The sequence below is a fragment of the Oncorhynchus nerka genome, linkage group LG25 (assembly GCF_034236695.1).
Source record: "Oncorhynchus nerka isolate Pitt River linkage group LG25, Oner_Uvic_2.0, whole genome shotgun sequence".
In the NCBI taxonomy this organism is placed as follows: domain Eukaryota; kingdom Metazoa; phylum Chordata; class Actinopteri; order Salmoniformes; family Salmonidae; genus Oncorhynchus; species Oncorhynchus nerka.
Genome location: NC_088420.1, coordinates 29,029,999 through 29,056,040, shown reverse-complemented (window position 1 = coordinate 29,056,040; position 26,042 = coordinate 29,029,999). Strand labels below are relative to the sequence as shown.

At 43.1% G+C, this 26,042-nt stretch overlaps 1 protein-coding gene across 1 annotated transcript in view; it reads left to right on the top strand.

Annotated features, from left to right (window-relative positions):
* LOC115109350 (cadherin-13-like) overlaps window positions 1–26,042 on the top strand; it is a 635,591-nt gene that overhangs the window by 543,534 nt on the left and 66,015 nt on the right. The window contains exon 12 of the mRNA XM_029634155.2: window positions 23,379–23,521. Within this exon, the coding sequence (XP_029490015.1) occupies window positions 23,379–23,521 (143 nt within the window). The remainder of the gene's footprint in view (window positions 1–23,378; window positions 23,522–26,042) is intronic.

The window sequence follows — 26,042 nt, the reverse complement described above, 5'->3', positions numbered from 1 at the left end:
CAAAACATTTCTGCAGCATTTGAAGGTCCCCAAGAACACAGTGGCCTCCATCATTCTTTAAATGGAAGAAGTTTGGAACCACCAAGGCTCTTCCTAGAGCTGGCCGCCCGGCCAAACTGAGCAATCGGGGGAGAACGGCCTTGATCAGGGAGGTGACCAAAACCCGATGGTCACTCTGACAGAGCTCCAGAGTTTCTCTGTGGCGATGGGAGAACCTTCCAGAAGGACAACCATCTCTGCAGCACTCCAACAATCTGTCCTTTATGGTAGATTGGCCAGATGGAAGCCACTCCATTGTAAAGGCACATGACAGCCTGCTTGGAGTTTGCCAAAAGGCACCAAAAGGACTCTCAGACCATGAGAAACAAGATTCGCTGGTCTGATGAAACCAAGATTGAACTTGGCCTGAATGCCAAGCATCAAGTCTGGAGGAAACCTGGCACCATCCCTATGGTAAAGCATGGTGGTTGCAGCATCATACTATGGGGATGTTTTTCATCGGCAGGGTCTGGAAGACTAGTCAGCATCGAGGGAAATATGAGCGGAGCAAAGTACAGAGAGATCCTTGATGGAAACCTGCTACCTCAGACTGGGGCGAAGGTTCACCTTCGACACTAAGCACACGGCCAAGACAACGGAGGAGTCTCTGAATGTCCTTGAGTGGCCCAGCCAGAGCCCGGACTTGAACCTGATCAAACATCTCTGGAGAGACCTGAAAATAGCTGTGCAGCAACGCTCCCCCTCCAACCTGGTAGAGCTTGAGAGCATCTGCAGAGAAGAATGGGAGAATCTCCACAAATACAGGTGTACCAAGCTTTTAGTGTCATACCCAATAATTTTCGATGCTGTAATCGCTGCCAAAGGTGCTTCAACAAAGTACTGAGTAAAGCGTCTGAGTACTTATGTAAATGTCTTAGGTTTTTTATTTTTAATAAATTAGCAGCAATTTATAAAAATAGTTTTTTGCTTTATCACTATGGGCTATTGTATGTAGATTGATGAGGGAAAACTATTTAATCAATTTTAGAATAATAAGGCTGTAAGTTAACAAAATGCGGAAAATGTCAAGGGTTCTGAACTTTCCGAATGCACTGTTAAGAGGTCTCTAGTCAGTGACAAATATAAAAGCTAAGCAGGGCTTGGTTAACTCTTTACTCGTGTGGGAATAGGGTTAAATTGACATTTTGTTTTATTTACAGTAGAAATGTGAAAATCATATGCATAACAATGGTAGCAATTGAAAGGGAGCAGTTCAGAGATTATTGGAAAATGTTTAGACCAAAGGTGAGGACACACCAGTTCACCTGACACAAGACTATATCCAAACATTACAATGTTGATTTTATGTGCATTTTACATTTACTGTACTTTTCGCTATCTTTTTTCATAACAAATCTGAAAATACTCTGAACACATTCAGGAACATATAAGAATATTCCTGGAAAATGTTGGGCATGTGCAACATGACACAAAAAAATGTACGGTTTGAGTGAGAGGACTAACCGGTGTCTCAAAGTGGCCACACCCCTCTCCAATGTGTGCATAGTTCTGAAGTAATTTCAATGCACTTTTATGACTCAAAGAATAGTCTTCAAATATAAGGTGCTTTTTTTTAGTTCTCCTACCTGTGCCGTTGAGGAACTAGAGCAAGAATACTTGTAGTTGTTTTATTTGACACACAACCCTGCATCCCCACCATCACACAATTATTGGTGTTGATTACGCAATCCAAGAACGGTCCATTATAAATCGCAATCTGGGTCAGGTGGTCATCATCTGAAAGCCTGTTCTACTGCCAGCATGACTAGCTAAGTTATAAAATACAATTTTACAGTGTTAGGCTTTCACTGTGCAATTCAGGGAAACAGATAATAATTTTGGTTTTCATAGAAATGAGTCATGAGTGCAGTCAAGTGCGTGTGCACAGCAAATTTTGTTCAGAACAACCCAGGGTATGACGCCATGTCATCTTGTAACTGTACGTCAAACATAGTAATAATAAGCATTGACACTGGTGGTATAAAGTAGTTAAGTAAAAATACTATAAAGTACTACTTTAGTAGTTTTGTACTATTTACTATTTATATTTTGGACTACTTTTACTTTCACTTCACTACATTCCAAAAGAAAATAATGTAACAGTACACAAAAAAGTACTCATTACATTTTCAATGCTTAGCAGGACAGTAAAATGGTCCAATTCACTCACTTAACAAGAGATCAACTCTGGTCATCCCTACTGCCTCTGATCTGGAGGACACACTATACACAAATGCGTTTTTTCACATCAAATCAAATCTGATTTGTCACTTGCTCCGAATACAACAGGTGTAGACCATACAGTGAAATGCTTACTTACAAGCCCTTAACCAACAATGCAGTTTTAAGAAAAATAAATGTTAAGTAGAAAATAGATGAGTAAAAAATACATTTAAAAAATAAAATTAAAATTAAAAAGCAGCAGTAAAATAACAGTAGCGAGGCTATATACAGGGGGTACTGGTACAGAGTCAATGTGCGGGGGCACCGGTTAGTCAAGGTAAATGAGGTAATATGTACATGTAGGTAGAGTTAACAAGAGCAGAGAGCAGAGAGAGAGAGAGAACAGTCTATGACTAGGGTGGCTGGAGTCTTTTACAATATTTAGGGACTTCCTCTGACACCGCCTGGTATAGAGGTCCTGGTTGGCAGGAAGCTTGGCCCCAGTGATGCACTGGGCCGTACACACTACCCTCTGTAGTGCCTTGCGGTCGGAGGCCGAGCAGTTGACATTCCAGGCAGTGATGCAAATGCTCTCGATGTTGCAGCTGTAGAACTTTTTGAGGATCTGAAGACCCATACCAAATCTGTTCAGTCTCTTGAGGGGGAATAGGCTTGGTCGTGCCCTCTTCATGACTGTCTTGATGTGTTTGGACCAGGATAGTTTGCTGGTGATGTGGACACCAAGGAACTTGAAGCTCTCAACCTGCTCCACTACAGCGCCGTCGATGAGGGTGTGCTCTGTCCTCCTTTTCCTGTAGTCCACAATCATCTCCTTTGTCTTGATCATGTTGAGGAGGTTGTTATCCTGGCACCACACGGCCAGGTCTCTGACATTTACATTTACATTTAAGTCATTTAGCAGACGCTCTTATCCAGAGCGACTTACAAATCTGACCTCCTCCCTATAGGCTGTATCGTGGTTGTCTGTGATCAGGCCTACCACTGCTGTGTCATCGGCAAACTTAATTATAGTGTTGGAGTCGTGCCTGGCCATGCAGTCATGAGTGAACAGGGAGTCCTGAAGGGGACTGAGCACGCACCTCTGAGTGGCCCCATGTTGAGGATCAGCGTGGCAGATGTATTGTTGCCTCCCTTACCACCTGGGGGCAGCCCGTCAGGAAGTCCAGGATCTAGGTGCAGAGGGAGGTGTTTAGTCCGAGGGTCCTTAGCTTAGTGATGTGCTTTGAGGGACCTATGGTGTTGAATGCTGAGCTGTAGTCAATGAATAGCATTCTCACATACAGTGGCTTGCGAAAGTATTCACCCCCCGGTATTTTTCCAATTTTTTTGCCCTACAACCTGGAATTAAAATAGATATTTGGGGGGTTTGCATTGATTTACACAACATGCCTACCACTTTGAAGATGCAAAATATTTTAAATTGTGAAACAAACAAGGAATAAGACAAAAAGAAACAGAAAACCTGAGCAGACATAACTATTCAACCCCCTAAGTCAATACTTTGTAGAGCCACATTTTGCAGCAATTAAAGCTGCAAGTCTCTTGGGTTATGTCTCTATAAGCTTGGCACATCTAGCCACTTTGATTTTTGCCCATTCTTCAAGGCAAAACTGCTCATGTTCCTTCAAGTTGGATGAGTTCTGCTGATGTACAGCAATCTTTAAGTCTTACCACAGATTCTTAATTGGATTGAGGTCTGGGCTTTGACTAGGCCATTCCAAGACATTCAAATGTTTCCCTTTAAATCACTCAAGTGTTGCTTTAACATTATGTCCTGCTGGTAAACCTCTGACACAGTGTAAAATCTCTGGAAGACTGAAACAGGTTTCCCTCAATAATTTCCCTGTATTTAGTACCATCCATCATTCCTTCAATTCTGACCAGTTTCCCAGTCCCTGCCAATGAAAATGGTGTTCACTTGGTGATAAGAGGTGTTGGTTTTGCTCCAGACATAGCTTTTTCCTTGATGGCCAAAAAGCTAAATTTTAGTCTCATCTGACCAGAGTACCTTCTTCCATATGTTTGGGGAGTCTCCCTCATGCGTTGTGGTGAACACCAAACGTGTTTGCTTATTTTATCTATAAGCAAGGGCTTTTTTCTGGCCACTCTTCAGTTAAACCCAGCTATGTGGAGTGTATGGCTTAAAGTGGTCCTATGGACAGATACTCCAATCTCCGCTGTGGAGCTTTGGAGTGACTTCAGGGTTATCTTTGGTCTCTTTGTTGCCTCTGTGATTAATGGCCTCCTTGCCTGGTCCGTGAGTTTTGGTGGGCGGTCCTCTCTTGGCAGGTTTGTTGTGGTGCCATATTCTTTTCATTTAAATGTTTTTTATTTAATGGTGCTCTGTGGGATGTTCAATATTTTTTAAATAACCCAACCCTGATCTGTACTTCTCTACAACTTTGTCCCTGACCTGTTTTGAGAGCTCCTCGGTCTTCATGGTGCGGCTTGCTCGGTGGTGTTTAGTGGTGTTGCAGACTCTGGGAGCTTAAAGAACAGGTGTACATATACTGAGATCATGTGACAGATTGTGACATTTAGATTGCACACAGGAGGACTTTATTTACAACTAATTATATCCAAGATGGCGTAGCAGTCGGACGTGTGTTTTGTCTTGTCCCGTCCTGTATAGTGTAAATATAGTTTTTCCTCTTTTTTTTCTGTACATATTTCGTACATATTTTAATCTCACTTCCCAACCACAGGCTGAATATACTCTCCTGCAACCCGCATCACCCAATGTGGTACGGATCTGCTTTTTCTATACTTTAGAATCGGAACCCTCATCAGAAGCTAGCCGCTAACTAGTTACTAGCTAGCCACTGCTAGCGGTCTTCAACGCTAACTAGGACAACAGCGCGACATCTACCCAAAGCATATCAGACTGCTTTTTCTCTACCACATCTCCGGATTCCTACCGCAAGCTCTGAAGCTTTATACCGGATCATCGTAAATAGCTAGCTGCAATCCGAGTGGCTACTCCTGGCTAACGTCTCTGTCCCAGAGCAAGCACCAGTTAGCCTGGAGCTAGCCTCGAGCTAAGCCCATCTCCCGACTACCCGAAGAGGTCCAAAAATACCTAATTTGCCAATTGGCCTGGACCCTCTACTGACCCTCTACTGCCGACACGGAGCCCCGCCGATCCATCACGACTGGTCCGCCGACATAATCGTCCGAGGGGGTTTCAACAGGCTTTTCCGCTGCGACATCGCCAAAGATCCATCTGCTGGCCAAGGCCCGCGAGCTTTCTGAATCACTGTATCTCCAGCTCACCGCATGAAGAGGAATAAATAAACAGACTCACCCCATCGCGACGTCCCCCAAAGGTTAACTCTCTAGCCCTCGCTATCTCCCTGCTTGCTAATTCGGCCTGCTAACGGCTAGCTTGTCAAGCTCCGGTCCGCTAACTGCTACCTTGTCTAGCTCGGGCCTACGAACTGTTAGCTTGTTAGCACAGGCCTGCTAACCGTCTGTACCACCGTCCCAATCACTCTCTGACCCCATTTACTTTCTATCTCTTTTTGATTTTTAATTTGTTTATACCTTCCGGAAACCTGCCTCACCCAATGTGATACGGAATCGCTGTTACTTTTACTCTTATTTTTATTTTTATGACACACTCAAGAACCTCCAGACGCTAACCAGCTAACTAGCTACAAGCTAGTTAGTCATTGTTAGTTAAAAAAATAAAAAATAAAAAAAAACCTGGATAACACTCGCCAGCCCCCCTGCCCATCCACCGCTGCCCCCTGGACACTGATCTCTTGGCTACATAGCTGACGCACGCTGGACTGTCCATTAATCACGGTACTCCTTTCTGCTTTCTGCTTGTTTGTCTTACCTGTCGGCCCCGTTGCCTAGTCAACGCCATTTTACCTGCTGTTTGTTGTGCTAGCGGATTAGCCTCGCCTACTGTTTTTAGCTAGCTTTCCAAATTCAACACCTGTGATTACTGTATGCCTCGCTGTATGTCTCTCTCAGATGTCAATATGCCTTGTATACTGTTGTTCAGGTTAGTTATAATTGTTTTAGTTCACAATGGAGCCCCTAGACCCACTCTGCATACCCCTGTTACCTCCTTTGTCCCACCTCCCACACATGCGGTGACCTCACCCATCACAACCAGCATGTCCAGAGATACAACCTGTCTCATCATCACCCAGTGCCTGGGCTTACCTCCGCTGTACCCGCACCCCACCATACCCCTGTCTGTGCATTATGCCCTGAATATACTCTACCATGCCCAGAAACCTGCTCCTCTTATCCTCTGCCCCCAACGCTCTAGGCGACCAGTTTTGATAGCCTTTAGCCGCACCCTCATACTACTCCTTCTCTGTTCCGCGGGTGATGTGGAGGTAAACCCAGGCCCTGCATGTCCCCAGGTACCCTCATTTGTTGACTTCTGTGATCGAAAAAGCCTTGGTTTTATGCATGTCAACATCAGAAGCCTCCTCCCTAAGTTTGTTTTACTCACTGCTTTAGCACACTCTGCTAACCCTGATGTCCTGGCCGTGTCTGAATCCTGGCTCAGGAAGGCCACCAAAAATTCAGAGATTTCCATACCCAACTATAACATCTTCCGTCAAGATAGAACTACCAAAGGGGGCGGAGTTGCAGTCTACTGCAGAGATAGCCTGCAAAGTAATGTCATACTTTCCAGGTCCATACCCAAACAGTTCAAACTACTAATTTTGAAAATTACCCTCTCCAGAAATAAGTCTCTCACTGTTGCCGCCTGCTACCGGCCACCCTCAGCTCCCAGCTGTGCCCTGGACACCATTTGTGAATTGATCGCCCCCCATCTAGCTTCAGAGTTTGTTCTGTTAGGTGACCTAAACTGGGATATGCTTAACACCCCGGCAGTCCTACAATGTAAGCTAGATGCCCTCAATCTCACTCAAATCATCAAGGAACCCACCAGGTACAACCCTAACTCTGTAAACAAGGGCACCCTCATAGACGTCATCCTGACCAACTGGCCCTCCAAATACACCACCGCTGTCTTCAACCAGGATCTCAGCGATCACTGCCTCATTGCCTGTATCCGCTACGGAGCCGCAGTCAAACGACCACCCTCATCACTGTCAAACGCTCCCTAAAACACTTCTGTGAGCAGGCCTTTCTAATCGACCTGGCCCGGGTATCCTGGAAGGACATTGACCTCATCCCGTCAGTTGAGGATGCCTGGTCATTCTTTAAAAGTAACTTCCTCACCATTTTAGATAAGCATGCTCCGTTCAAAAATGCAGAACCAAGAACAGATACAGCCCTTGGTTCACTCCAGACCTGACTGCCCTCGACCAGCACAAAAACATCCTGTGGCGGACTGCAATAGCATCGAATAGCCCCGTGATATGCAACTGTTCAGGGAAGTCAGGAACCAATACACGCAGTCAGTCAGGAAAGCTAAGGCCAGCTTCTTCAGGCAGAAGTTTGCATCCTGTAGCTCCAACTCCAAAAAGTTCTGGGACACTGTGAAGTCCATGGAGAACAAGAGTACCTCCTCCCAGCTGCCCACTGCACTGAGGCTAGGTAACACGGTCTCCACCGATAAATCCACGATTATCGAAAGCTTCAATAAGCACTTCTCAACGGCTGGCCATGCCTTCCGCCTGGCTACTCCAACCTCGGCCAACAGCTCCGCCCCCCCGCAGCTCCTCGCCCAAGCCTCTCCAGCTTCTCCTTTACCCAAATCCAGATAGCAGATGTTCTGAAAGAGCTGCAAAACCTAGACCCGTACAAATCAGCTGGGCTTGACAATCTGGACCCTCTATTTCTGAAACTATCTGCCGCCATTGTCGCAACCCCTATTACCAGCCTGTTCAACCTCTCTTTCATATCGTCTGAGATCCCCAAGGATTGGAAAGCTGCCGCAGTCATCCCCCTCTTCAAAGGGGAGACACCCTGGACCCAAACTGCTATAGACCTATATCCATCCTGCCCTGCCTATCTAAGGTCTTCGAAAGCCAAGTCAACAAACAGGTCACTGACCATCTCGAATCCCACCGTACCTTCTCCGCTGTGCAATCTGGTTTCCGAGCCGGTCACGGGTGCACCTCAGCCACGCTCAAGGTACTAAACGATATCATAACCGCCATCGATAAAAGACAGTACTGTGCAGCCGTCTTCATCGACCTCGCCAAGGCTTTCGACTCTGTCAATCACCATATTCTTATCGGCAGACTCAATAGCCTCGGTTTCTCGGATGACTGCCTTGCCTGGTTCACCAATTACTTTGCAGACAGAGTTCAGTGTGTCAAATCGGAGGGCATGCTGTCCGGTCCTCTGGCAGTCTCTATGGGGGTGCCACAGGGTTCAATTCTCGGGCCAACTCGTTTCTCTGTATATATCAATGATGTTGCTCTTGCTGCGGGCGATTCCCTGATCCACCTCTACGCAGACGACACCATTCTATATACTTTCGGCCCGTCATTGGACACTGTGCTATCTAACCTCCAAACGAGCTTCAATGCCATACAGCACTCCTTCCGTGGCCTCCAACTGCTCTTAAACGCGAGTAAAACCAAATGCATGCTTTTCAACCGATCGCTGCCTGCACCCGCATGCCCGACTAGCATCACCACCCTGGATGGTTCCGACCTTGAATATGTGGACATCTATAAGTACCTAGGTGTCTGGCTAGACTGCAAACTCTCCTTCCAGACTCACATCAAACATCTCCAATCGAAAATCAAATCAAGAGTCGGCTTTCTATTCCGCAACAAAGCCTCCTTCACTCATGCCGCCAAGCTTACCCTAGTAAAACTGACTATCCTACCGATCCTCGATTTCGGCGATGTCATCTACAAAATGGCTTCCAACACTCTACTCAGCAAACTGGATGCAGTCTATCATAGTGCCATCCGTTTTGTCACCAAAGCACCTTATACCACCCACCACTGCGACTTGTATGCTCTAGTCGGCTGGCCCTCGCTACATATTCGTCGCCAGACCCACTGGCTCCAGGTCATCTACAAGTCCATGCTAGGTAAAGCTCCGCCTTATCTCAGTTCACTGGTCACGATGGCAACACCCATCCGTAGCACACGCTCCAGCAGGTGTATCTCACTGATCATCCCTAAAGCCAACACCTCATTTGGCCGCCTTTCGTTCCAGTACTCTGCTGCCTGTGACTGGAACGAACTGCAAAAATCGCTGAAGTTGAGACTTTTATCTCCCTCACCAACTTCAAACATCAGCTATCCGAGCATCTAACCGATCGCTGCAGCTGTACATAGTCTATTGGTAAATAGCCCACCCATTTTCACCTACCTCATCCCCATACTGTTTTTATACTGTTTTTTTTATTTATTTATTTACTTTTCTGCTCTTTTGCACACCAATATCTCTACCTGTACATGACCATCTGATCATTTATCACCCCAGTGTTAATCCGCAAAATTGTATTATTCGCCTACCTCCTCATGCCTTTTGCACACATTGTATATAGACTGCCCATTTTTTTCTACTGTGTTATTGACTTGTTAATTGCTTACTCCATGTGTAACTCTGTGTTGTCTGTTCACACTGCTATGCTTTATCTTGGCCAGGTCGCAGTTGCAAATGAGAACTTGTTCTCAACTAGCCTACCTGGTTAAATAAAGGTGAAATAAAAATAAAATAAAATAAAATGTGACTTCTGAAGGTAATTTGTTGCACCAGATTTTATTTAGGGGCTTCATAGAAAAGGGGGTGAATATACAGTGGGGCAAAAAAGTATTTAGTCAGCCACCAATTGTGCAAGTTCTCCCACTTAAAAAGATGAGAGAGGCCTGTAATGTTCATCATAGGTACACTTCAACAATGACAGACAAAATGAGAAAAAGAATCCAGAAAATCACATTGTAGGATTTTTTATGAATTTATTTGCAAATTATGGTGGAAAATAAGTATTTGGTCACCTACAAACAAGCAAGATTTCTGGCTCTCACAGACCTGTAACTTCTTCTTTCAGAGGCTCCTCTGTCCTCCACTCGTTACCTGTATTAATGGCACCTGTTTGAACTTGTTATCAGTATAAAAGACACCTGTCCACAACCTCAAACAGTCACACTCCAAACTCCACTATGACCAAGACCAAAGAGCTGTCAAAGGACACCAGAAACAAAATTTTAGACCTGCACCAGGCTGGGAAGACTGAATCTGCAATAGGTAAGCAGCTTGGTTTGAAGAAATCAACAGTGGGAGCAATTATTAGGAAATGGAAGACATATAAGACCACTGATAATCTCCCTCGATCTGGGGCTCCACGCAAGATCTCACCCCGTGGGGTCAAAATGATCACAAGAACGGTGAGCAAAAATCCCAGAACCACACGGGGGGACCTAGTGAATGACCTGCAGAGAACTGGGACCAAAGTAACAAAGCCTACCATCAGTAACACACTATGCCGCCAGGGACTCAAATCCTGCAGTGCCAGACGTGTCCCCCTGCTTAAGCCAGTACATGTCCAGGCCCGTCTGAAGTTTGCTAGAGAGCATTTGGATGATCCAGAAGAAGATTGGGAGAATGTCATATGGTCAGATGATACCAAAATATAACTTTTTGGTAAAACCTCAACTCGTCGTGTTTGGAGGACAAAGAATGCTGAGTTGCATCCAAAGATCACCATACCTACAGTGAAGCATGGGGGTGGAAACATCATGCTTTGGGGCTGTTTTTTTCTGCAAAGGGACCAGGACGACTGATCCGTGTAAAGGAAAGAATGAATGGGGCCATGTATCGTGAGATTTTGATTGAAAACCTCCTTCCATCAGCAAGGGCATTGAAGAGGAAATGTGGCAGGGTCTTTCAGCATGACAATGATCCCAAACACACCGCCAGGGCAATGAAGGACTGGCTTCGTAAGAAGCATTTCAAGGTCCTGGAGTGGCCCAGCCATTCTCCAGATCTCAACCCCATAGAAAATCTTTGGAGGGAGTTGAAAGTCTGTGTTGCCCAGAAACAGCCCCAAAACATCACTGCTCTAGAGGAGATCTGCATGAAGGAGTGGGCCAAAAAAACAGCAAAAAAAAACAGCAACAGTGTGTGAAAACCTTGTGAAGACTTACAGAAAACGTTTGACCTCTGTCATTGCCAACAAAGGGTATATAACAAAGTATTATTATGACATGGAAATGTGATGTGCACATTTGGACTCACTGGTGGTTGGCTTGCTAGTGGTGTTCACACATTCAATTTATAGTCCTGGACAGGAAGAGGTGAGGCCTCCCATTAGGAGAGCTGTGATTGGCTCAGGTGAAGGAATAGTTCCTGGATCTGGGTCAGCCCCATTCATCGCCTGCATTGTTCTGTGGCTTACGGCAGGGCATGAGTTAATCAATTGTCCACATAAATGGAGGGTACTTTGTACACTCTCGTAACGTCTTCCACCACCTGTGTGAAAACTGTCTGATCACACAGATACCAAACAGTATAAGTATAAGAGTACTACCTAATTGTCATAAAACCCTACCACACACATTAAAAAGTTATAATTTATTACACACACATCTCAACACTTCATTTTCAGTTGTTTACGCTGTTTGCTTGAGGAAATAAGAGACTTTGAGGCACTTTTACATGCAGTGTATTGTTCTCCAATGGAGAAGTTGCTTGGCTGTGTTGTAGTCATCGTCACTTTTCATCAGAAGCCGGCAGGCCATCTGAGCACCATTTTGTTAAACTTGCTGCCCTTGAGTTAATCGGAGCTTTGAAGTAGACTAGAGGTGTGAGATGAGCAGAAGGGTGAAGGACGACTCCTGCTAGGAGCTTGCGTTGAGTGGCACCCCTCTTTCTTTGTTCCCTGCCCAGTATCGTGTCTTTGGCTATGCTGGATTAAGTGATATGACATGCTATTCTACAAAATAATTTATCCGTAATTAATATTACCTGATTGAGCTAATCATGTAAATGTAATTAACTAGAGAGTCGGGGCACCACAAAATAATATTTATAGAGGTGTTATTTTCCGAATAAACTCTTAAAGACCTAGTAATATTTTACATCAATAGCAGTCAATATTAATCATCACCTTAATTCAGTCTCATCTGAAAGTTGTAAATTCTTGGTTATCTTCACGAACCCTGGCTAACAAGTTGAATCAGCAATGCAAAATTTGGTTTAATTATTTATTTACTAAATACCTAACTAATCACACAGAATTACACATACACATAATTAATCATAACTTGATTACAAATGACGTCATAAAGGAAAACATCCCTAGCAGGCGGAACAGATATGACAGCTTGTTACACAAAAGAAACGGGGCTGGGTTTGAGTGAAAGAGCGGGAAGACTGAGGAATAAAGGGCGAAGCTGTGCTATCGTAAATACAGTATCTTATGCATTCTAAATTACCGCTCATTTGGAAAAGGAAAATGCAATAAATATTTACTCTGAGCTGCGCTTCAGTAGGTTGGTGGTAGATGGAGTCCTTTGTCCTTTGAAGAATGTCTCTGGTGGTCATTTGGATACGTTGTAGTAACGTCGTTGTGTGATAGACGGGATACTCTGTCTGTTCCTTCCTAACCCTTGTTTGCAGCTGCTGTTGCTAACTCAACGGCTAGGAGGTATTACTTCTGTAGTGAATACGAGTTCGAAGTTCATACCATTCGCAACCAAAGCTCACGCTGATGTTGGCTTCGTTCTGTAGTTATTATCTGAACCATTCTGACATCGGACCGTCGTCCTCACATCCTCGGAACAGGAGGTTATATTGTCGTCAAGGCTTTATATAGGAAGGGAGAGGAGGGCTTGTTTGAAAAGTTTTTTTATAGCCCATGTCCCTTCACAGGGGCAGAGCCCTACCTTATGAAAACCCAAATTTCACATTTTAGAAGCTAAAATCACATTTCATCCCATCACGAATAATTTCATATGCAAACATTTAAAATGAACAACAATTACATGTGAATCCGATAACTCGACTTTCCACTGTAGAGTTTGTCATCTTATCATTGATTAGAATGTATCAGATGACAACCAAACTGACATCATATTCATTAAGTACCACCGCATATGTTCAATTGGTCGGATTACCAGAATATAGTTCATTTCCCCCCACCTTCTGATGTTCCCAGAATCTCTATGTTAACCAAGGGTTTTGCAAATGTAACATCAGTAGGGTAGAGAGAGGAAAACGGGGGGTATTTATGACTGTCATAAACCTACCCCCAGGCCAGCGTCATGACACCAGTGAAGAGAGCTCCTTGTGTATTCTCATTGTGGTGAATGTCTGGTGTGGATGTGTTAATTCAACGCTCCTCTACAGTACAAGTTCAATTTATTTCATACAAGGTTGGTCTATGTTGTTCATTGGTTACAATGATGACATAATCTTGACATAACACATTGTCATGTCTTTACTATCATTAAAATGACGACTTTTAGTTTTTATCAAATATTCTCTGTAATTAGTATTACCTGATTAAACTGACGAATCATGTAATTGTAATTAACTAGGAAGTCGGTGCACCAAGGAAGATATTCAGATTACAAAGTTAATTTTCCTAATATAACTTTTCAGATATTTTATATCTGATCAATTAGTCTTCAAATTAATTATTTATTTATTTTACCTCACGTTAGTCTCATTCCAAACGTCGTAAATTGTTGGTTATCTGCATGAACCCAGTCTTCACTATGAGTCATCCATACATCAATTGTCTTAAATAATTGATTTATTAACTAACTAAACAATCACAAAAGCACACACAAACAAACAAAGTAAATATGGTTACAAGAAATGATAGGGGAATGTGCCCTAGTGGGCTAAACCGGCATGGCGGCTTGTTAGACAAAAGGGGAGTGGGGGTCAGCTGAGAAGTCACTACAGAGTTGATAATTATAACAATTGAAATGCTAATCCTTTGCACATGAACGCTCACTCATTCGGGAACAATTGCAATCAATATACAGTGGGGAGAACAAGTATTTGATACACTGCCGATTTTGCAGGTTTTCCTACTTACAAAGCATGTAGAGGTCTGTAATTTTTATCATAGGTACACTTCAACTGTGAGAGACGGAATCTAAAACAAAAATCCAAAAAATCACATTGTATGATCTTGACGTAATTCATTTGCATTTTATTGCATGACGTAAGTATTTGATACATCAGAAAAGCAGAACTTAATATTTGTTACAGAAACCTTTGTTTGCAATTACAGAGATCATACGTTTCCTGTAGGTCTTGACCAGGTCTGCACACACTGCAGCAGGGATTTTGGCCCACTCCTCCATACAGACCTTCTCCAGATCCTTCAGGTTTCGGGGCTGTCGCTGGGCAATACGGACTTTCAGCTGCCTCCACAGATTTATATTGGGTTCAGGTCTGGAGACTGGCTAGGCCACTCCAGGACCTTGAGATGCTTCTTATGGAGCCACTCCTTAGTTGCCCTGGCTGTGTGTTTTGGGTCGTTGTCATGCTGGAAGACCCAGCCACAACCCATCTTCAATGCTCTTACTGAGGGAGGGAGGTTGTTGGCCAAGATCTAGCGATACATGGCCCTATCCATCCTCCCCTCAATACAGTGCAGTCGTCCTGTCCCCTTTGCAGAAAAGCATTCCCAAAGAATGATGTTTCCACCTCCATGCGTCATGGTTGGGATGATGTTCATGGGGTTGTACTCATCCTTCTTCTTCCTCCAAACACATCGAGTGGAGTTTAGACCAAAAAGCTCTATTTTTGTCTCGTCAGACCACATGACCTTCTCCCATTCCTCCTCTGGATCATTCAGATGGTCATTGGCAAACTTCAGACGGGCCTGGACATGCGCTGGCTTGAGCAGGGGGACCTTGCGTGCGCTACAAGATTTTAATCCATGACGGCGTAGTGTGTTACTAATGGTTTTCTTTGAGACTGAGGTCCCAGCTCTCTTCAGGTCATTGACCAGGTCCTGCCGTGTAGCTCTGGCCTGATCCCTCACCTTCCTCATGATCATTGATGCCCCACGAGGTGAGATCTTGCATGGAGCCCCAGACCGAAGGTGATTGACCGTCATCTTGAACTTCTTCCATTTTCTAATAATTGCGCCAACAGTTGTTGCCTTCTCACCATGCTGCTTGCCTATTGTCCTGTAGCCCATCCCAGCCTTGTGCAGGTCTACAATTTTATCCCTGATGTCCTTACACAGCTCTCTGGTCTTGGCCATTGTGGAGAGGTTGGAGTCTGTTTGATTGAGTGTGCTGACAGGTGTCTTTTATACAGGTGACGAGTGAAGAACTGTGGGGCTTCTTAAAGAAAAACTAACAGGTATGTGAGAGCCGGAATTCTTACTGGTTGGTAGGTGATCAAATACTTATGTCATGCAATAAAATGCAAATTAATTACTTAAAAATCATACAATGTGATTTTCTGTATTTTTGTTTTACATTCCGTCTCTCACAGTTGAAGTGTACCTATGATAAAAATTACAGACCTCTACATGCTTTGTAAGTAGGAAAACCTGCAAAATCGGCAGTGTATCAAATACTTGTTCTCCCCACTGTATGTAATAGAGTGCCAAATGTGTGGAGGGGGAAGGCTACAGACACATAACCATGATGCCATGAGATAATTAAAACAATCCCAAAAGGTGCCAAGAGGAAGAGGGAGAGACTGCGCTGCAACGCCTCACTGAAGCGCAGATAAATTGCTTTTCTCTGTGTTAATTACAGGGTTATGATTTTCAAATGATGCAAAGAGCAGCTTTTTGTGCCTTATTATGATAATAAATGTCATTGAATGATAATTTATGGAGATATGCTACAGTGGTTGCTATTACCCTTGCAGAGAGATTGGGTGCAGTTGTCTGGGTGTACTTGGGTGCATTTGTGTGTGTGTGTGTGTGTGTGTGTGTGCATGCGTGTGTGTGCGTGTTTGTGTGTGTGTGTTTGTGTGTGTGCATGTGTGTTGGCATGTGTGTTGGCAAGTGTGTTTGAAAGAGAGCGACCCGGCTCTACGTATTTTACTGGTTTGTAACTCACTGACACCACTTCTGGTTAGAGAGGAATAAAGCAGCCCAAGAGTCATCATACAGGATCTTCATTTAAACACACTGAGGAAGCTGAATATGGGGATGAAAAGTGGGAGAGGTAGTAGATTGGTGGTGGATTTTGGTTACACACACTGTCCCACACGTCCAGTTGTTGATGGGCAGAGACATAGATTTTTCTCTCTGTCACTGCAAGTATTGTGTGGGAGATGGGAAGTTGAGTGTGCAGCTCAGGGTTGTGAGGTGCTGATAAGTCAACAGCAGGGAATTCATAACAGTGTGTGTAATATCCATTCACAGCCATTATTCTCCCCCGCTTGTCTGCAGCAGTTCTCTGTAGCCTACCATAAAACTCAGCCTTCTAGCCAAAACATCAATGATAAAAAGGCTCATTTCATTGCCAATGTCTTTATTTTTCTACAGTAGATACCTATATTGTCACAGCAAAATAATTCTGCAGCGACAGTAATATTTAGTCCATAATGTTGCGTGATGGTGGATAGGCTATTAGCTTTAAATCACTGAGCTCATCTGAATTTCCAGTGGTGCAGGAAAATTCTCAGCAACAAAATAGTGATCAAATTACGATCCTACATCTGTAAGCACATGGAATTACCAATGATTGTGTACGGTGTGGTTCAGTCATGCTCTCTCTTTGTCTCTGGCTCTCTCTCTCTCTGTCTCTGGCTCTGTAAAGTTTACTCAGCAGCTCTGGACATCTTTGCTTTGCTGACCTGGTAGTGGAGATGCCACTGAGCTGAGAGGCCTTGGCAGGAACCCACATCGCTCCAAATTGCCTCTGTCTAGATCAGGGATAGGCAACTTTGATTGGGGTGGGGGCCACAAAAAAATAGAACTCATCATGAAGGGCCGCAGTGGCTCATGGCTATGCATACCCACATCCATATCCACACAGACCAGACCAGAACACCTTTTGGGGGTTCTTAGCTAAATATTTTAGCGGCCTCCCCTTTTCAAAGTTTTAGAGTTAATATCCTGCAATTATGCACATTTTGCAATGGGGTGTAGAGAAAATGTTGCAGTTTTATAACAAACAAACAAAATTTCATGCAATTCTACTAAGTTTGCCATTTGGCGGAGAGAAATATTAGCGGTTTTACAGATCATTTCCTGCATTCTACACATTTTGCCGTAAGGTGGAGAGAAATGTTTGCCGCTCTTTAAATATATCTGAGTGAGAGTGACTAATGAAATCACTGGGGACCGCCCGGTCAGTAATTCGACCATGATTATCTCAAGTTTAGATAGACTAACTGACCAATCTAAAATTTCTTAGCTGACATGGGCTAATTGAGTTGCTGTCAGAACCTTTGACTGCAGCAGTGTTAGTGGTACTGACTGAGGTGAGTTTGACTCTAAAGGACTGTGTCAACTGTTTGTTTCAATTACTTCTATGATATCTGTGCTGTAGTCTAGTCTACTTCCCAGTCCCAGTGTATTAGGGATGGTCCTGGACTCGGATGAGATGGCTGGGCGGGTTTGAGCTGTCAGTGGGGTCCCCCCCCATCAGACCTAGAAGAATGGATGTGGAGTGACAGTCACAGTGTTAACGAGGCCACAATAAATAGCCTGACTGAAACGATGCCTGGTACGATGTGTGGTGGCGGTGCTGACAGACGAGGGGCTCTGACTCCCTCTGAGCTGCTCTGTCTGACAGCTGATTGATGGCCAGTCACATTGTGTTTATTTTGCCCACTCGGCCCATCATATATATTTCCTTTCTACAGCCCTGCTATTGTGCTGATATTAAATAGAAATATGACCAGGTGTGACAATGACAATTACAATTTGTCCTGTGGTCCAGAGCAGAGCATTGTTGGGCAGCATGGGGGACTGTAATTTTCCTATCAGGCCCTATCAGTTCTCTGATTATACAGTAGCTGCAGATCTCTCTGGGGCAGACTCGATCAAAGTCAACATCTCTGTCTTTTCACCTTGTTATCAACTGACAAATAAATGCATGTTTTTTCACAATGCTCGTAAACATCAGAGGTTATTAGAGCCATTGTTAGCAGAGTAGCAGACAGTTTGATGAAATGAAGAGAGAGTGAACGTGGTAGTGAAGGATAAAGACAAGTAGAGAGAATGAGAGAGAGGGCTTGCTTTCATAATTTCTTTATTCACATTCCTCTGCATTCTACTGTTATCTCTACCTCCTTCATTCCTGCTCAGCTAGTTCTGAATTCTGATGAAGTCTACAGACTGCCGATGCCAAAAACAGGCCCTAAACTTTACACATGAATTTCACATTAAGTAATGGCTGCCCTCAAATGTCTCTTTCACATACAGTGGCTCACTGATAGAGAGGAGCATTAGCATTGCCTTCCTTCCCTCTGTTTCTTTCAGTCACTGATCACTGCTGTCTGACAGTGGAGAGAGGAAGCATGTTTAGTGGCTTTGAAATGCTGCCAAAACGTCATACCTCAGAAGTATGCACTTGTCTAAGTCACCGTGCACTCAGGATAGTCAAGGTTAGGTAGATTGGCATTTCACTGCCAGACAGGTTTTGGTGTGTGTGTGTGGGAGGGGGAGGCCTGCAGGAACGTGATCATTGCAGTCATTTAAAATGTTATACTGAAGAAAAACATTGGTTGAAATGCTGCTACATATTCAGCCATTTGAAATAACAACATATTAGAGAGGAAGCCTGCAGCATTTCCCTTCCCCACTTCCATCCACCTGCTCCAGTAGCAAACAGACCCCAGCCTCCAGCACCCCAGCCTGAAATGGAGAGGCGCAGAGGGAGGCATCAATATGCAACACACCTCTGGAAATGTACTTGGTTGACACAGCGTAAAAAAGCGCAAGTGTGAAAAAGATAAATGAGTTATTGCCTATTTGGGCATTTTTATTGGAGACTTAGCAGATCTGTGCCTTGCATGCTAGATGTGGACACGTGCATTGCTCCCTGAGTGGGCCAGGGTGTTGGTGTTCCAGTGATTACTGTCCCCTCTGCCCATCCGGATTAGGAGATGAGCAGGCAGAGCAGAGCAGTTGGGCCTGTCTAATGTGATGTGATGTACAGTATGAGTCAGCATTTCTCTCCAGCTGCTGGGGAAATTTACAACATCACTACTGTCACAGGAAACACTAATGAACAAAGGACCCCATGCTGCACTGAAACAGATGTTAGAGACAGATCCATACGGTAGCCATACACTCACTAATTTACAGCATACACACATCCTGTGTTTTAATGTACCTATGTACTCTACTGTATCTGTCCTTTTCTCTCCAGTCCTTTTACAGTCCTTCACTTAGCAAATGGTCTTATCCAATGCACTTACAATAAGTGTATTTAAAAGAGGATGCAGAATAAACCACTTAGTACAAGCTTTTTCAGGAATAGTTGCTGTCAGTAAGAAGGGATATTGTGTTAGAAACAATAGAACCAATCAAATCTCTCATTGTCTTTCTCACTCTCTCTCACACTCTCTCTCTCGCTCGCTCGCACACACACACATACACACACACACACTGTATGCATAATCCATATGCATCTGATGCAATGGTAGTGTTATCGTGGATCCTAAAGGCCTCTCAACCTCAGAGATAACTACAGTATGTGAACTGTGTGGGTGTGCAGATGACTCCTAAAGAGTGCTGCTGCATTGTCTTGACGTCCTCTCTCAGTGTGGTACCGGCATTATCCTAGAATAGACAGCCTCATCCTGTTATGTAGGAAAAGCACTCCCCCTGAGTGGGCTGTACTGTGTCCTAGAAGGTCTGTCCTATAAGGCAGGGTTCCCCAAACTCAGACTCTGTGCCCCCCTTCACCTAACCCCTCTGGGTGTATGTTTTGGTTTTTGCCCTAGCATTACACATTTGAGTCAAATAATAATCAAAGCTTGGTGAATTGGTTATTTGAATCAGCTGTGTAATGCTACGGCAAAAAACAAAATGTGCACCCAGGACCGAGTTTGGGAAACTCTGCTATAAGGTGTCTGCTGGGAGGCTACTGTATAACTGTACGATGAAAGCTGAAATGGGCTCAGTTCTTAGTAGAGTAGGGGTCAGGCCAGGCTTTGCCGTATACAGTAGCTCAGGGAATAAATTCTACCACTCAAGCAGAAATATGGGCAAATCACTATGCTATTGGACATTTTATGAAAGTGAAGTCAATTTTTAACAGTTCAGACTATTTTTGGCTCTGAGCTTTTCTATGTTTGTGTGTGTGTGTGTGTGTGTGTGTGTGTGTGTGTGTGTGTGTGTGTGTGTGTGTGTGTGTGTGTGTGTGTGTGTGTGTGTGTGTGTGTGTGTGTGTGTGTGTGTGTGTGTGTGTGTGTGTGTGTGTGTGCGCATGCATGTGCGAGAGAAGAACAGTTGCAGAGAGTCAAACATGATAACCGGTGATGGAAAACCTTTTGTAAGCTTTATCATTTAAGCTGCATCTGAATAGATTATATCAACAAATAGGCAAGCAGACAATATACAAACCATGTTATAATAGATCAAGTGACTATCTGTGTACCCACAGCAGCAGGATAATCATCTTGTGTTTTCCTCTTTCTAAAGTGATGAGCTTGTGTGATGTTGTGATGCCTGGTAGTGATGAAGGGCTAATAACCAGGAAGTGTGTGTATTTGTGTAAAAATACAAAGGTGCATGTGGAATGTTTATTGGTAAACTGAAAGAGTTTAGGGTTGGGGCTGTGTGTGTGTATTTTACATTTTAGTAGCACCTGAATTGGGGAGGACATGCTCATGGTAACAGCTGGAGGATAATTAGTGGAATGGTGTCAAATACACAGTGTCCATATTTTTGATGCTGTTCCATTAGCTCCGTTCCAGCCATTATTATGAGCCATCTTCCCCTCAGCAACCACTTTTACATTTTTCATTCTTGTCCCCTGTGGGAATCAAACCCACAACCCTGGTGTTGCAAGTGCCATGCTCTACCAACAGAGCCAAATGGGATTGAGCCACTAAATCAGCGGTGTGTGACATGAACACAGATGTGAACCCCCAGAGGCACGGCACCATTCCACATCCAATCAAAATGCACCTCCCATCACCTGGCTCTCAGGATGACATGAGTAGGGTCATCCCTCAACCACAGACTCCAGCTGCTTTCCACGCAAATACATTATTCTCTGAGGAGTTATCGGAGTTCATCCATTATCTTCACACTCCAACCACAGACAGAGCATCCACAGACATACACAGACCGTCCACTAAACCTCAGCTTCAACTTCACACAACACACGTTGCACTTCAAATATGCAGTCTCATCATGCTTCAATTCAACAGTTTTGTGTCTTTGATAGATATTGTCATTTCAGTGTCTCAATATCTTCCTTAGAAACAGTGTTAAAATGTATTTACTGAAAAAGCTCTTAGTAGCTGATGTCCTATACAAATGTGTAATCTTTTGTTGCTGAGATATTCTTGCATAGCAAGGTTTAAAAGAGCTTATGTTGCTGCATAATTGTTTCCCTGCTGTAGCAAACTGGCTACAGCAGGAAAATACTGTAGCTAATGTATCTCCATATATAATCATGTTGCATTTGTCTCATACCATTGTCGTGACTTTACTTTCATTAATCTGATGACTGCTATTTATCTAATCAACTAACTAGGTTTAATGGTAACAACTAACTCATTAGGATTTGGGGCACCACGAGATTGGTTCTTTGAAGAGTTACCATTTCCTGAATTAAACTCTAAATGTCTTTACCTATCACATACATAAACTGTCATCTTATTAATCATAACCTCGTATCATATCATCATTCTGAACCATCCTAACCTCCTGCATCTGAAAAAACTTGAGCCTTACTTATGATTCAGTGCTGCTTGTTACAAAAGACATGGAGAGGGACAGAGGGAGAGGACAGAGACATAATATGTTAGTACATTTAGAAACTACTCTCACAGTAACCATATACTTTGCACAGTAACCATATACTTTGTATTTACGTGAAATGTCTTGGTTCTTCGTGTATTTGTCGGAACCAGGCCACCTAGGAAAGGGAATTGGGCCTTTACTGTTGTTCTCCTCTGCAGTCGTCCGGTATCCGGTGACTTTTCGTGTAGTCCTGAACAAAACTACAGAATTTATTCTCCTTCCATTTGCTCTGGAAGATGCTTCTTTGAAGATAGGCGAGCCAGCCGTGTCGATGGTCCCCAGTGGGGTGATGAGAGTAGGGTACTATGGTGATTTGAGAAGAATAGTAGAATGGTTCCACTTAAATTCACTTTCGAAGATACCTTACTTAGGACAGCTAATCAGCCGTGTCAATGATGTCTGGGAGGAGACTTTATCGCCTCTACCATGAGTTTAGATTTCAGAGTTCAAAACACATTAAAAGTGAGCTGCAGCTCCATGTCTCTCTGTTCGGATATGTTAATTCTTAACCCGTCATTTTATACAGTTTGTTCAAAAGGGCAGTTCTGTCAGGCTGACACGCTCTCTGACCTCCCCCAGGGGCATGACTTTTCACTGTGCAAAGGGGCGGCAGGGTAGCCTAGTGGTTAGAGCGTTGGCCTAGTAACCGAAAGGTTGCAAGTTCAAATCCCCAAGCTGACAAGGTACAAATCTGTCGTTCTGCCCCTGAACAGGCAGTTAACCCACTGTTCCTAGGCCGTCATTGAAAATAAGAATTTGTTCTTAACTGACTTGCCTAGTAAAATAGGTGAAATTAAAAATATATATATATGTAAATCTATGGCTCCTAAAATCATTAACAAAAATACTTTCATAATTTTTTATATTTCATGCACAACACATCGGTTGGACACTTCACACATATAGTGGGTATACTTCCCAAGTATTTCCTTTATAACATTTTTAATGACATCACAAAATAACAAGCAAACCAACATCAGTGTTTCTTTAGGTCACCTCTGACCGTTCCCCACATTCTATGTTAGATATATTGTTCCAGTATTCACTTTAGAACATGTTAGAGTTTTGGCGGGGGGTCTGTGTAGAGTCACATTCCTATGGAGAATATTGGAGAGGGAGATGCTGAAAGTTCTGTCCTAGATTTACAACAGGGGGTGAGCTGTCAACACCCACCGGTTCCCTTCTCCCCCCTCTGTGTGTGAGAGGGGGTATGGTTTAAGTTTTGTATTGCCATGCTAATCTGACCTATTTTGATCCTCACAGGACAGTCATGACACCATGGCATTGCCCTGACTATATTCTGATCAGCTGTCATCTGTTCCCTTTTCAGGTTTGCAGTTCTGAGAGACCCGGCTAACTGGCTTAGTGTGAACCCGGTTAGAGGTACGGTCAACACCTCTGCCAATCTGGACAGAGAATCACCTTACGTTCAAGACAACAAATACACTGCCATCTTCATGGCCACAGACAACGGTAAGTCAGAGATTCAGTAAATCTCTTTTAATAGTGATGTGGAGTCCTCAAAAAATGGTGTGATGATAATCTATTCTGCATCTGGAGAGAATATGGTATAAGGAATATTTAATAAAATGTCATGTCTAATCCTCAAATAATACCCTTACAAGTCACAGATTTGAATTAGTACATCAACACAAAAAAAGGATTGCTGTAGAACGGATGACAACTGGTATGGCGTGATTAATGTAAAGTTGTAGATAGTTCCTCTCCTATTTCCTCAAAGTGATGTATAACCATGGGTTTACATAGGCCTTGGAGTTTTGACATCCAGGTAGACCCTTATAAAAAGTTTTTTTTAGCTGTCCCCATAGGATAACCGTTTTTGGTTCCAGGTAAAAAAAAAAAATGCGGTTCCAGGAAGTACCATTTTGGGTTCCATGTAGACCCCTCTATGGAAAGGGTTCTACATGGAAACTAAAACGGTACTACTTGGTACCAAAAGGGTTCTACCTGGAACTCTGTCACTGACTGTGGCTTTGAGAGGCACACTCAGACCCACATCACTTGAGCCTTGAGGGAGAGAGAGGACAGTAGAAGGGGCTCCTCTCTATTAGGAGGACCTCAGGGAACTTCTGACAGATCCATTAACAGACGTGTGACATTATATTAGCGAGGCTTTCTTTTTTTTCACCTTTATTTAACCAGGTAGGCCAGTTGAGAACAAGTTCTCATTTACAACTGCGACCTGGCCAAGATTAGTCAAATCAGTGCAACACAAACAACAATCGGTAATCGGCATTTTTAGAAGCCGATTATGGCTGATTTTAATTGCACTCTATAAGGAGACTGCGTGGCAGGCTGACTACCTGTTATGCGAGTGCAGCAAGGAGCCAAGCTAAAGTGCTAGCTAGCATTAAACTTATCTTATAAAAAACAATCAATCTTCACATAATCACTAGTTAACTACACATGGTTGATGATATTACAAGTTTATCTAGCTTGTCCTGCGTTGCATATAATAGATGCGGTGCCTGTTAATTTATCATTGAAACACAGCCTACTTCGCCAAACGGGTGATTTAACAAGCGCATTCGCGAAAAAAGCACTGTCGTTGCACCAATGTGTACCTAACCATAAACATCAATGCCTTTCTTAAAATCAATACACAAGTATACATTTTAAACCTACATAGTTAGTTAATATCACCTGCTAACATGAATTTCTTTTAACTAGGGAAATTGTGTCACTTCACTTGCGTTCAGTGCAAGCAGAGTCAGGGTATATGCAGCAGTTTGGGCCCCCTGGCTCGTTGTGAAGTGTGTGAAGACCATTTCTTCCTAACAAAGACCGTAATTAATTTGCCAGAATTGTACATAATTATGACATAACATTGAAGGTTGTGCAATGTAACACCAATATTTAGACTTAGGGATGCCAACTGTTAGATAAAATATGGAACTGTTCCATATTTCACTGAAAGAATAAACATTTTGTTTTCTAAATGATGGTTTCCGGATTTTACCATATTAATGACCTAATATATTAATGACTGCTCGTATTCTGTGTGTTATTATATTATAATTAAGTCCATGATTTGATAGAGCAGTCTGACTGAGCGGTGGTAGGCAGCAGCAGGCTCGTAAGCATTCATTCAAACAGCACTTTCCTGCATTTGCCAGCAGCTCATCGCTGTGCTTCAAGCATTGCGCTGTTTATGACTTCAAGCCTATCAACTCCCGAGATTAGGCTGGCAATACTATAGTACCTATTAGAACATCCAATAGTCAAAGGAATACGAAATACAAATGGTATAGAGAGAAATAGTCCTATAATAACTACAACCTAAAGCTTCTTACCTGGGAATATTGAAGACTCATGTTAAAAGGAATTACCAGCTTTCAAATGTATTGCCTTACCTCACTTATCCTACCTCATTTGCACACACTGTATATTAGAGGTCGATTGATTATGATTTTGTGCCGATACCGATACAGATTATTGGAGGATGAAAAAAAGCTGATACTGATTAATCGTCTGATTTCTTTCTTTTTTTATATATATATATATATATTTGCTCAGAGCAAGGAACTTAAGCGTTAGCTTTTTTACATGGCATATATTGCACATTTACTTTCTTCTCCAACACTATCTTTTTGCTTTATTTAACCCAAATTGAACATGTTTCATTATTTATTTGAGACTAAATTGATTTTTTTGAGGTATTATATTAAGTTAAAATAAGTGTTCATTCAGTATTGTTGTAAATGTCATTATTACAAATATATATATTTTTTTAAATAGTAATAATTGGCTGAGTAATCGGTTTCAGCTTTTATTGGTCCTCCAATAATCGATATTGGTATCGGCGTTGAAAAATCATAATCGATCGACCTCTAATATACAGTGTGTGCAAATGAGGTAGGATAAGGGAGGTAAGGAAATAAATAGGCCATAGGGGCGAAATAATTACAATATAGCAATTAAATACTGGAGTGATAGATGTGCAGAAGATGAATGTGCAAGTAGAGATACTGGG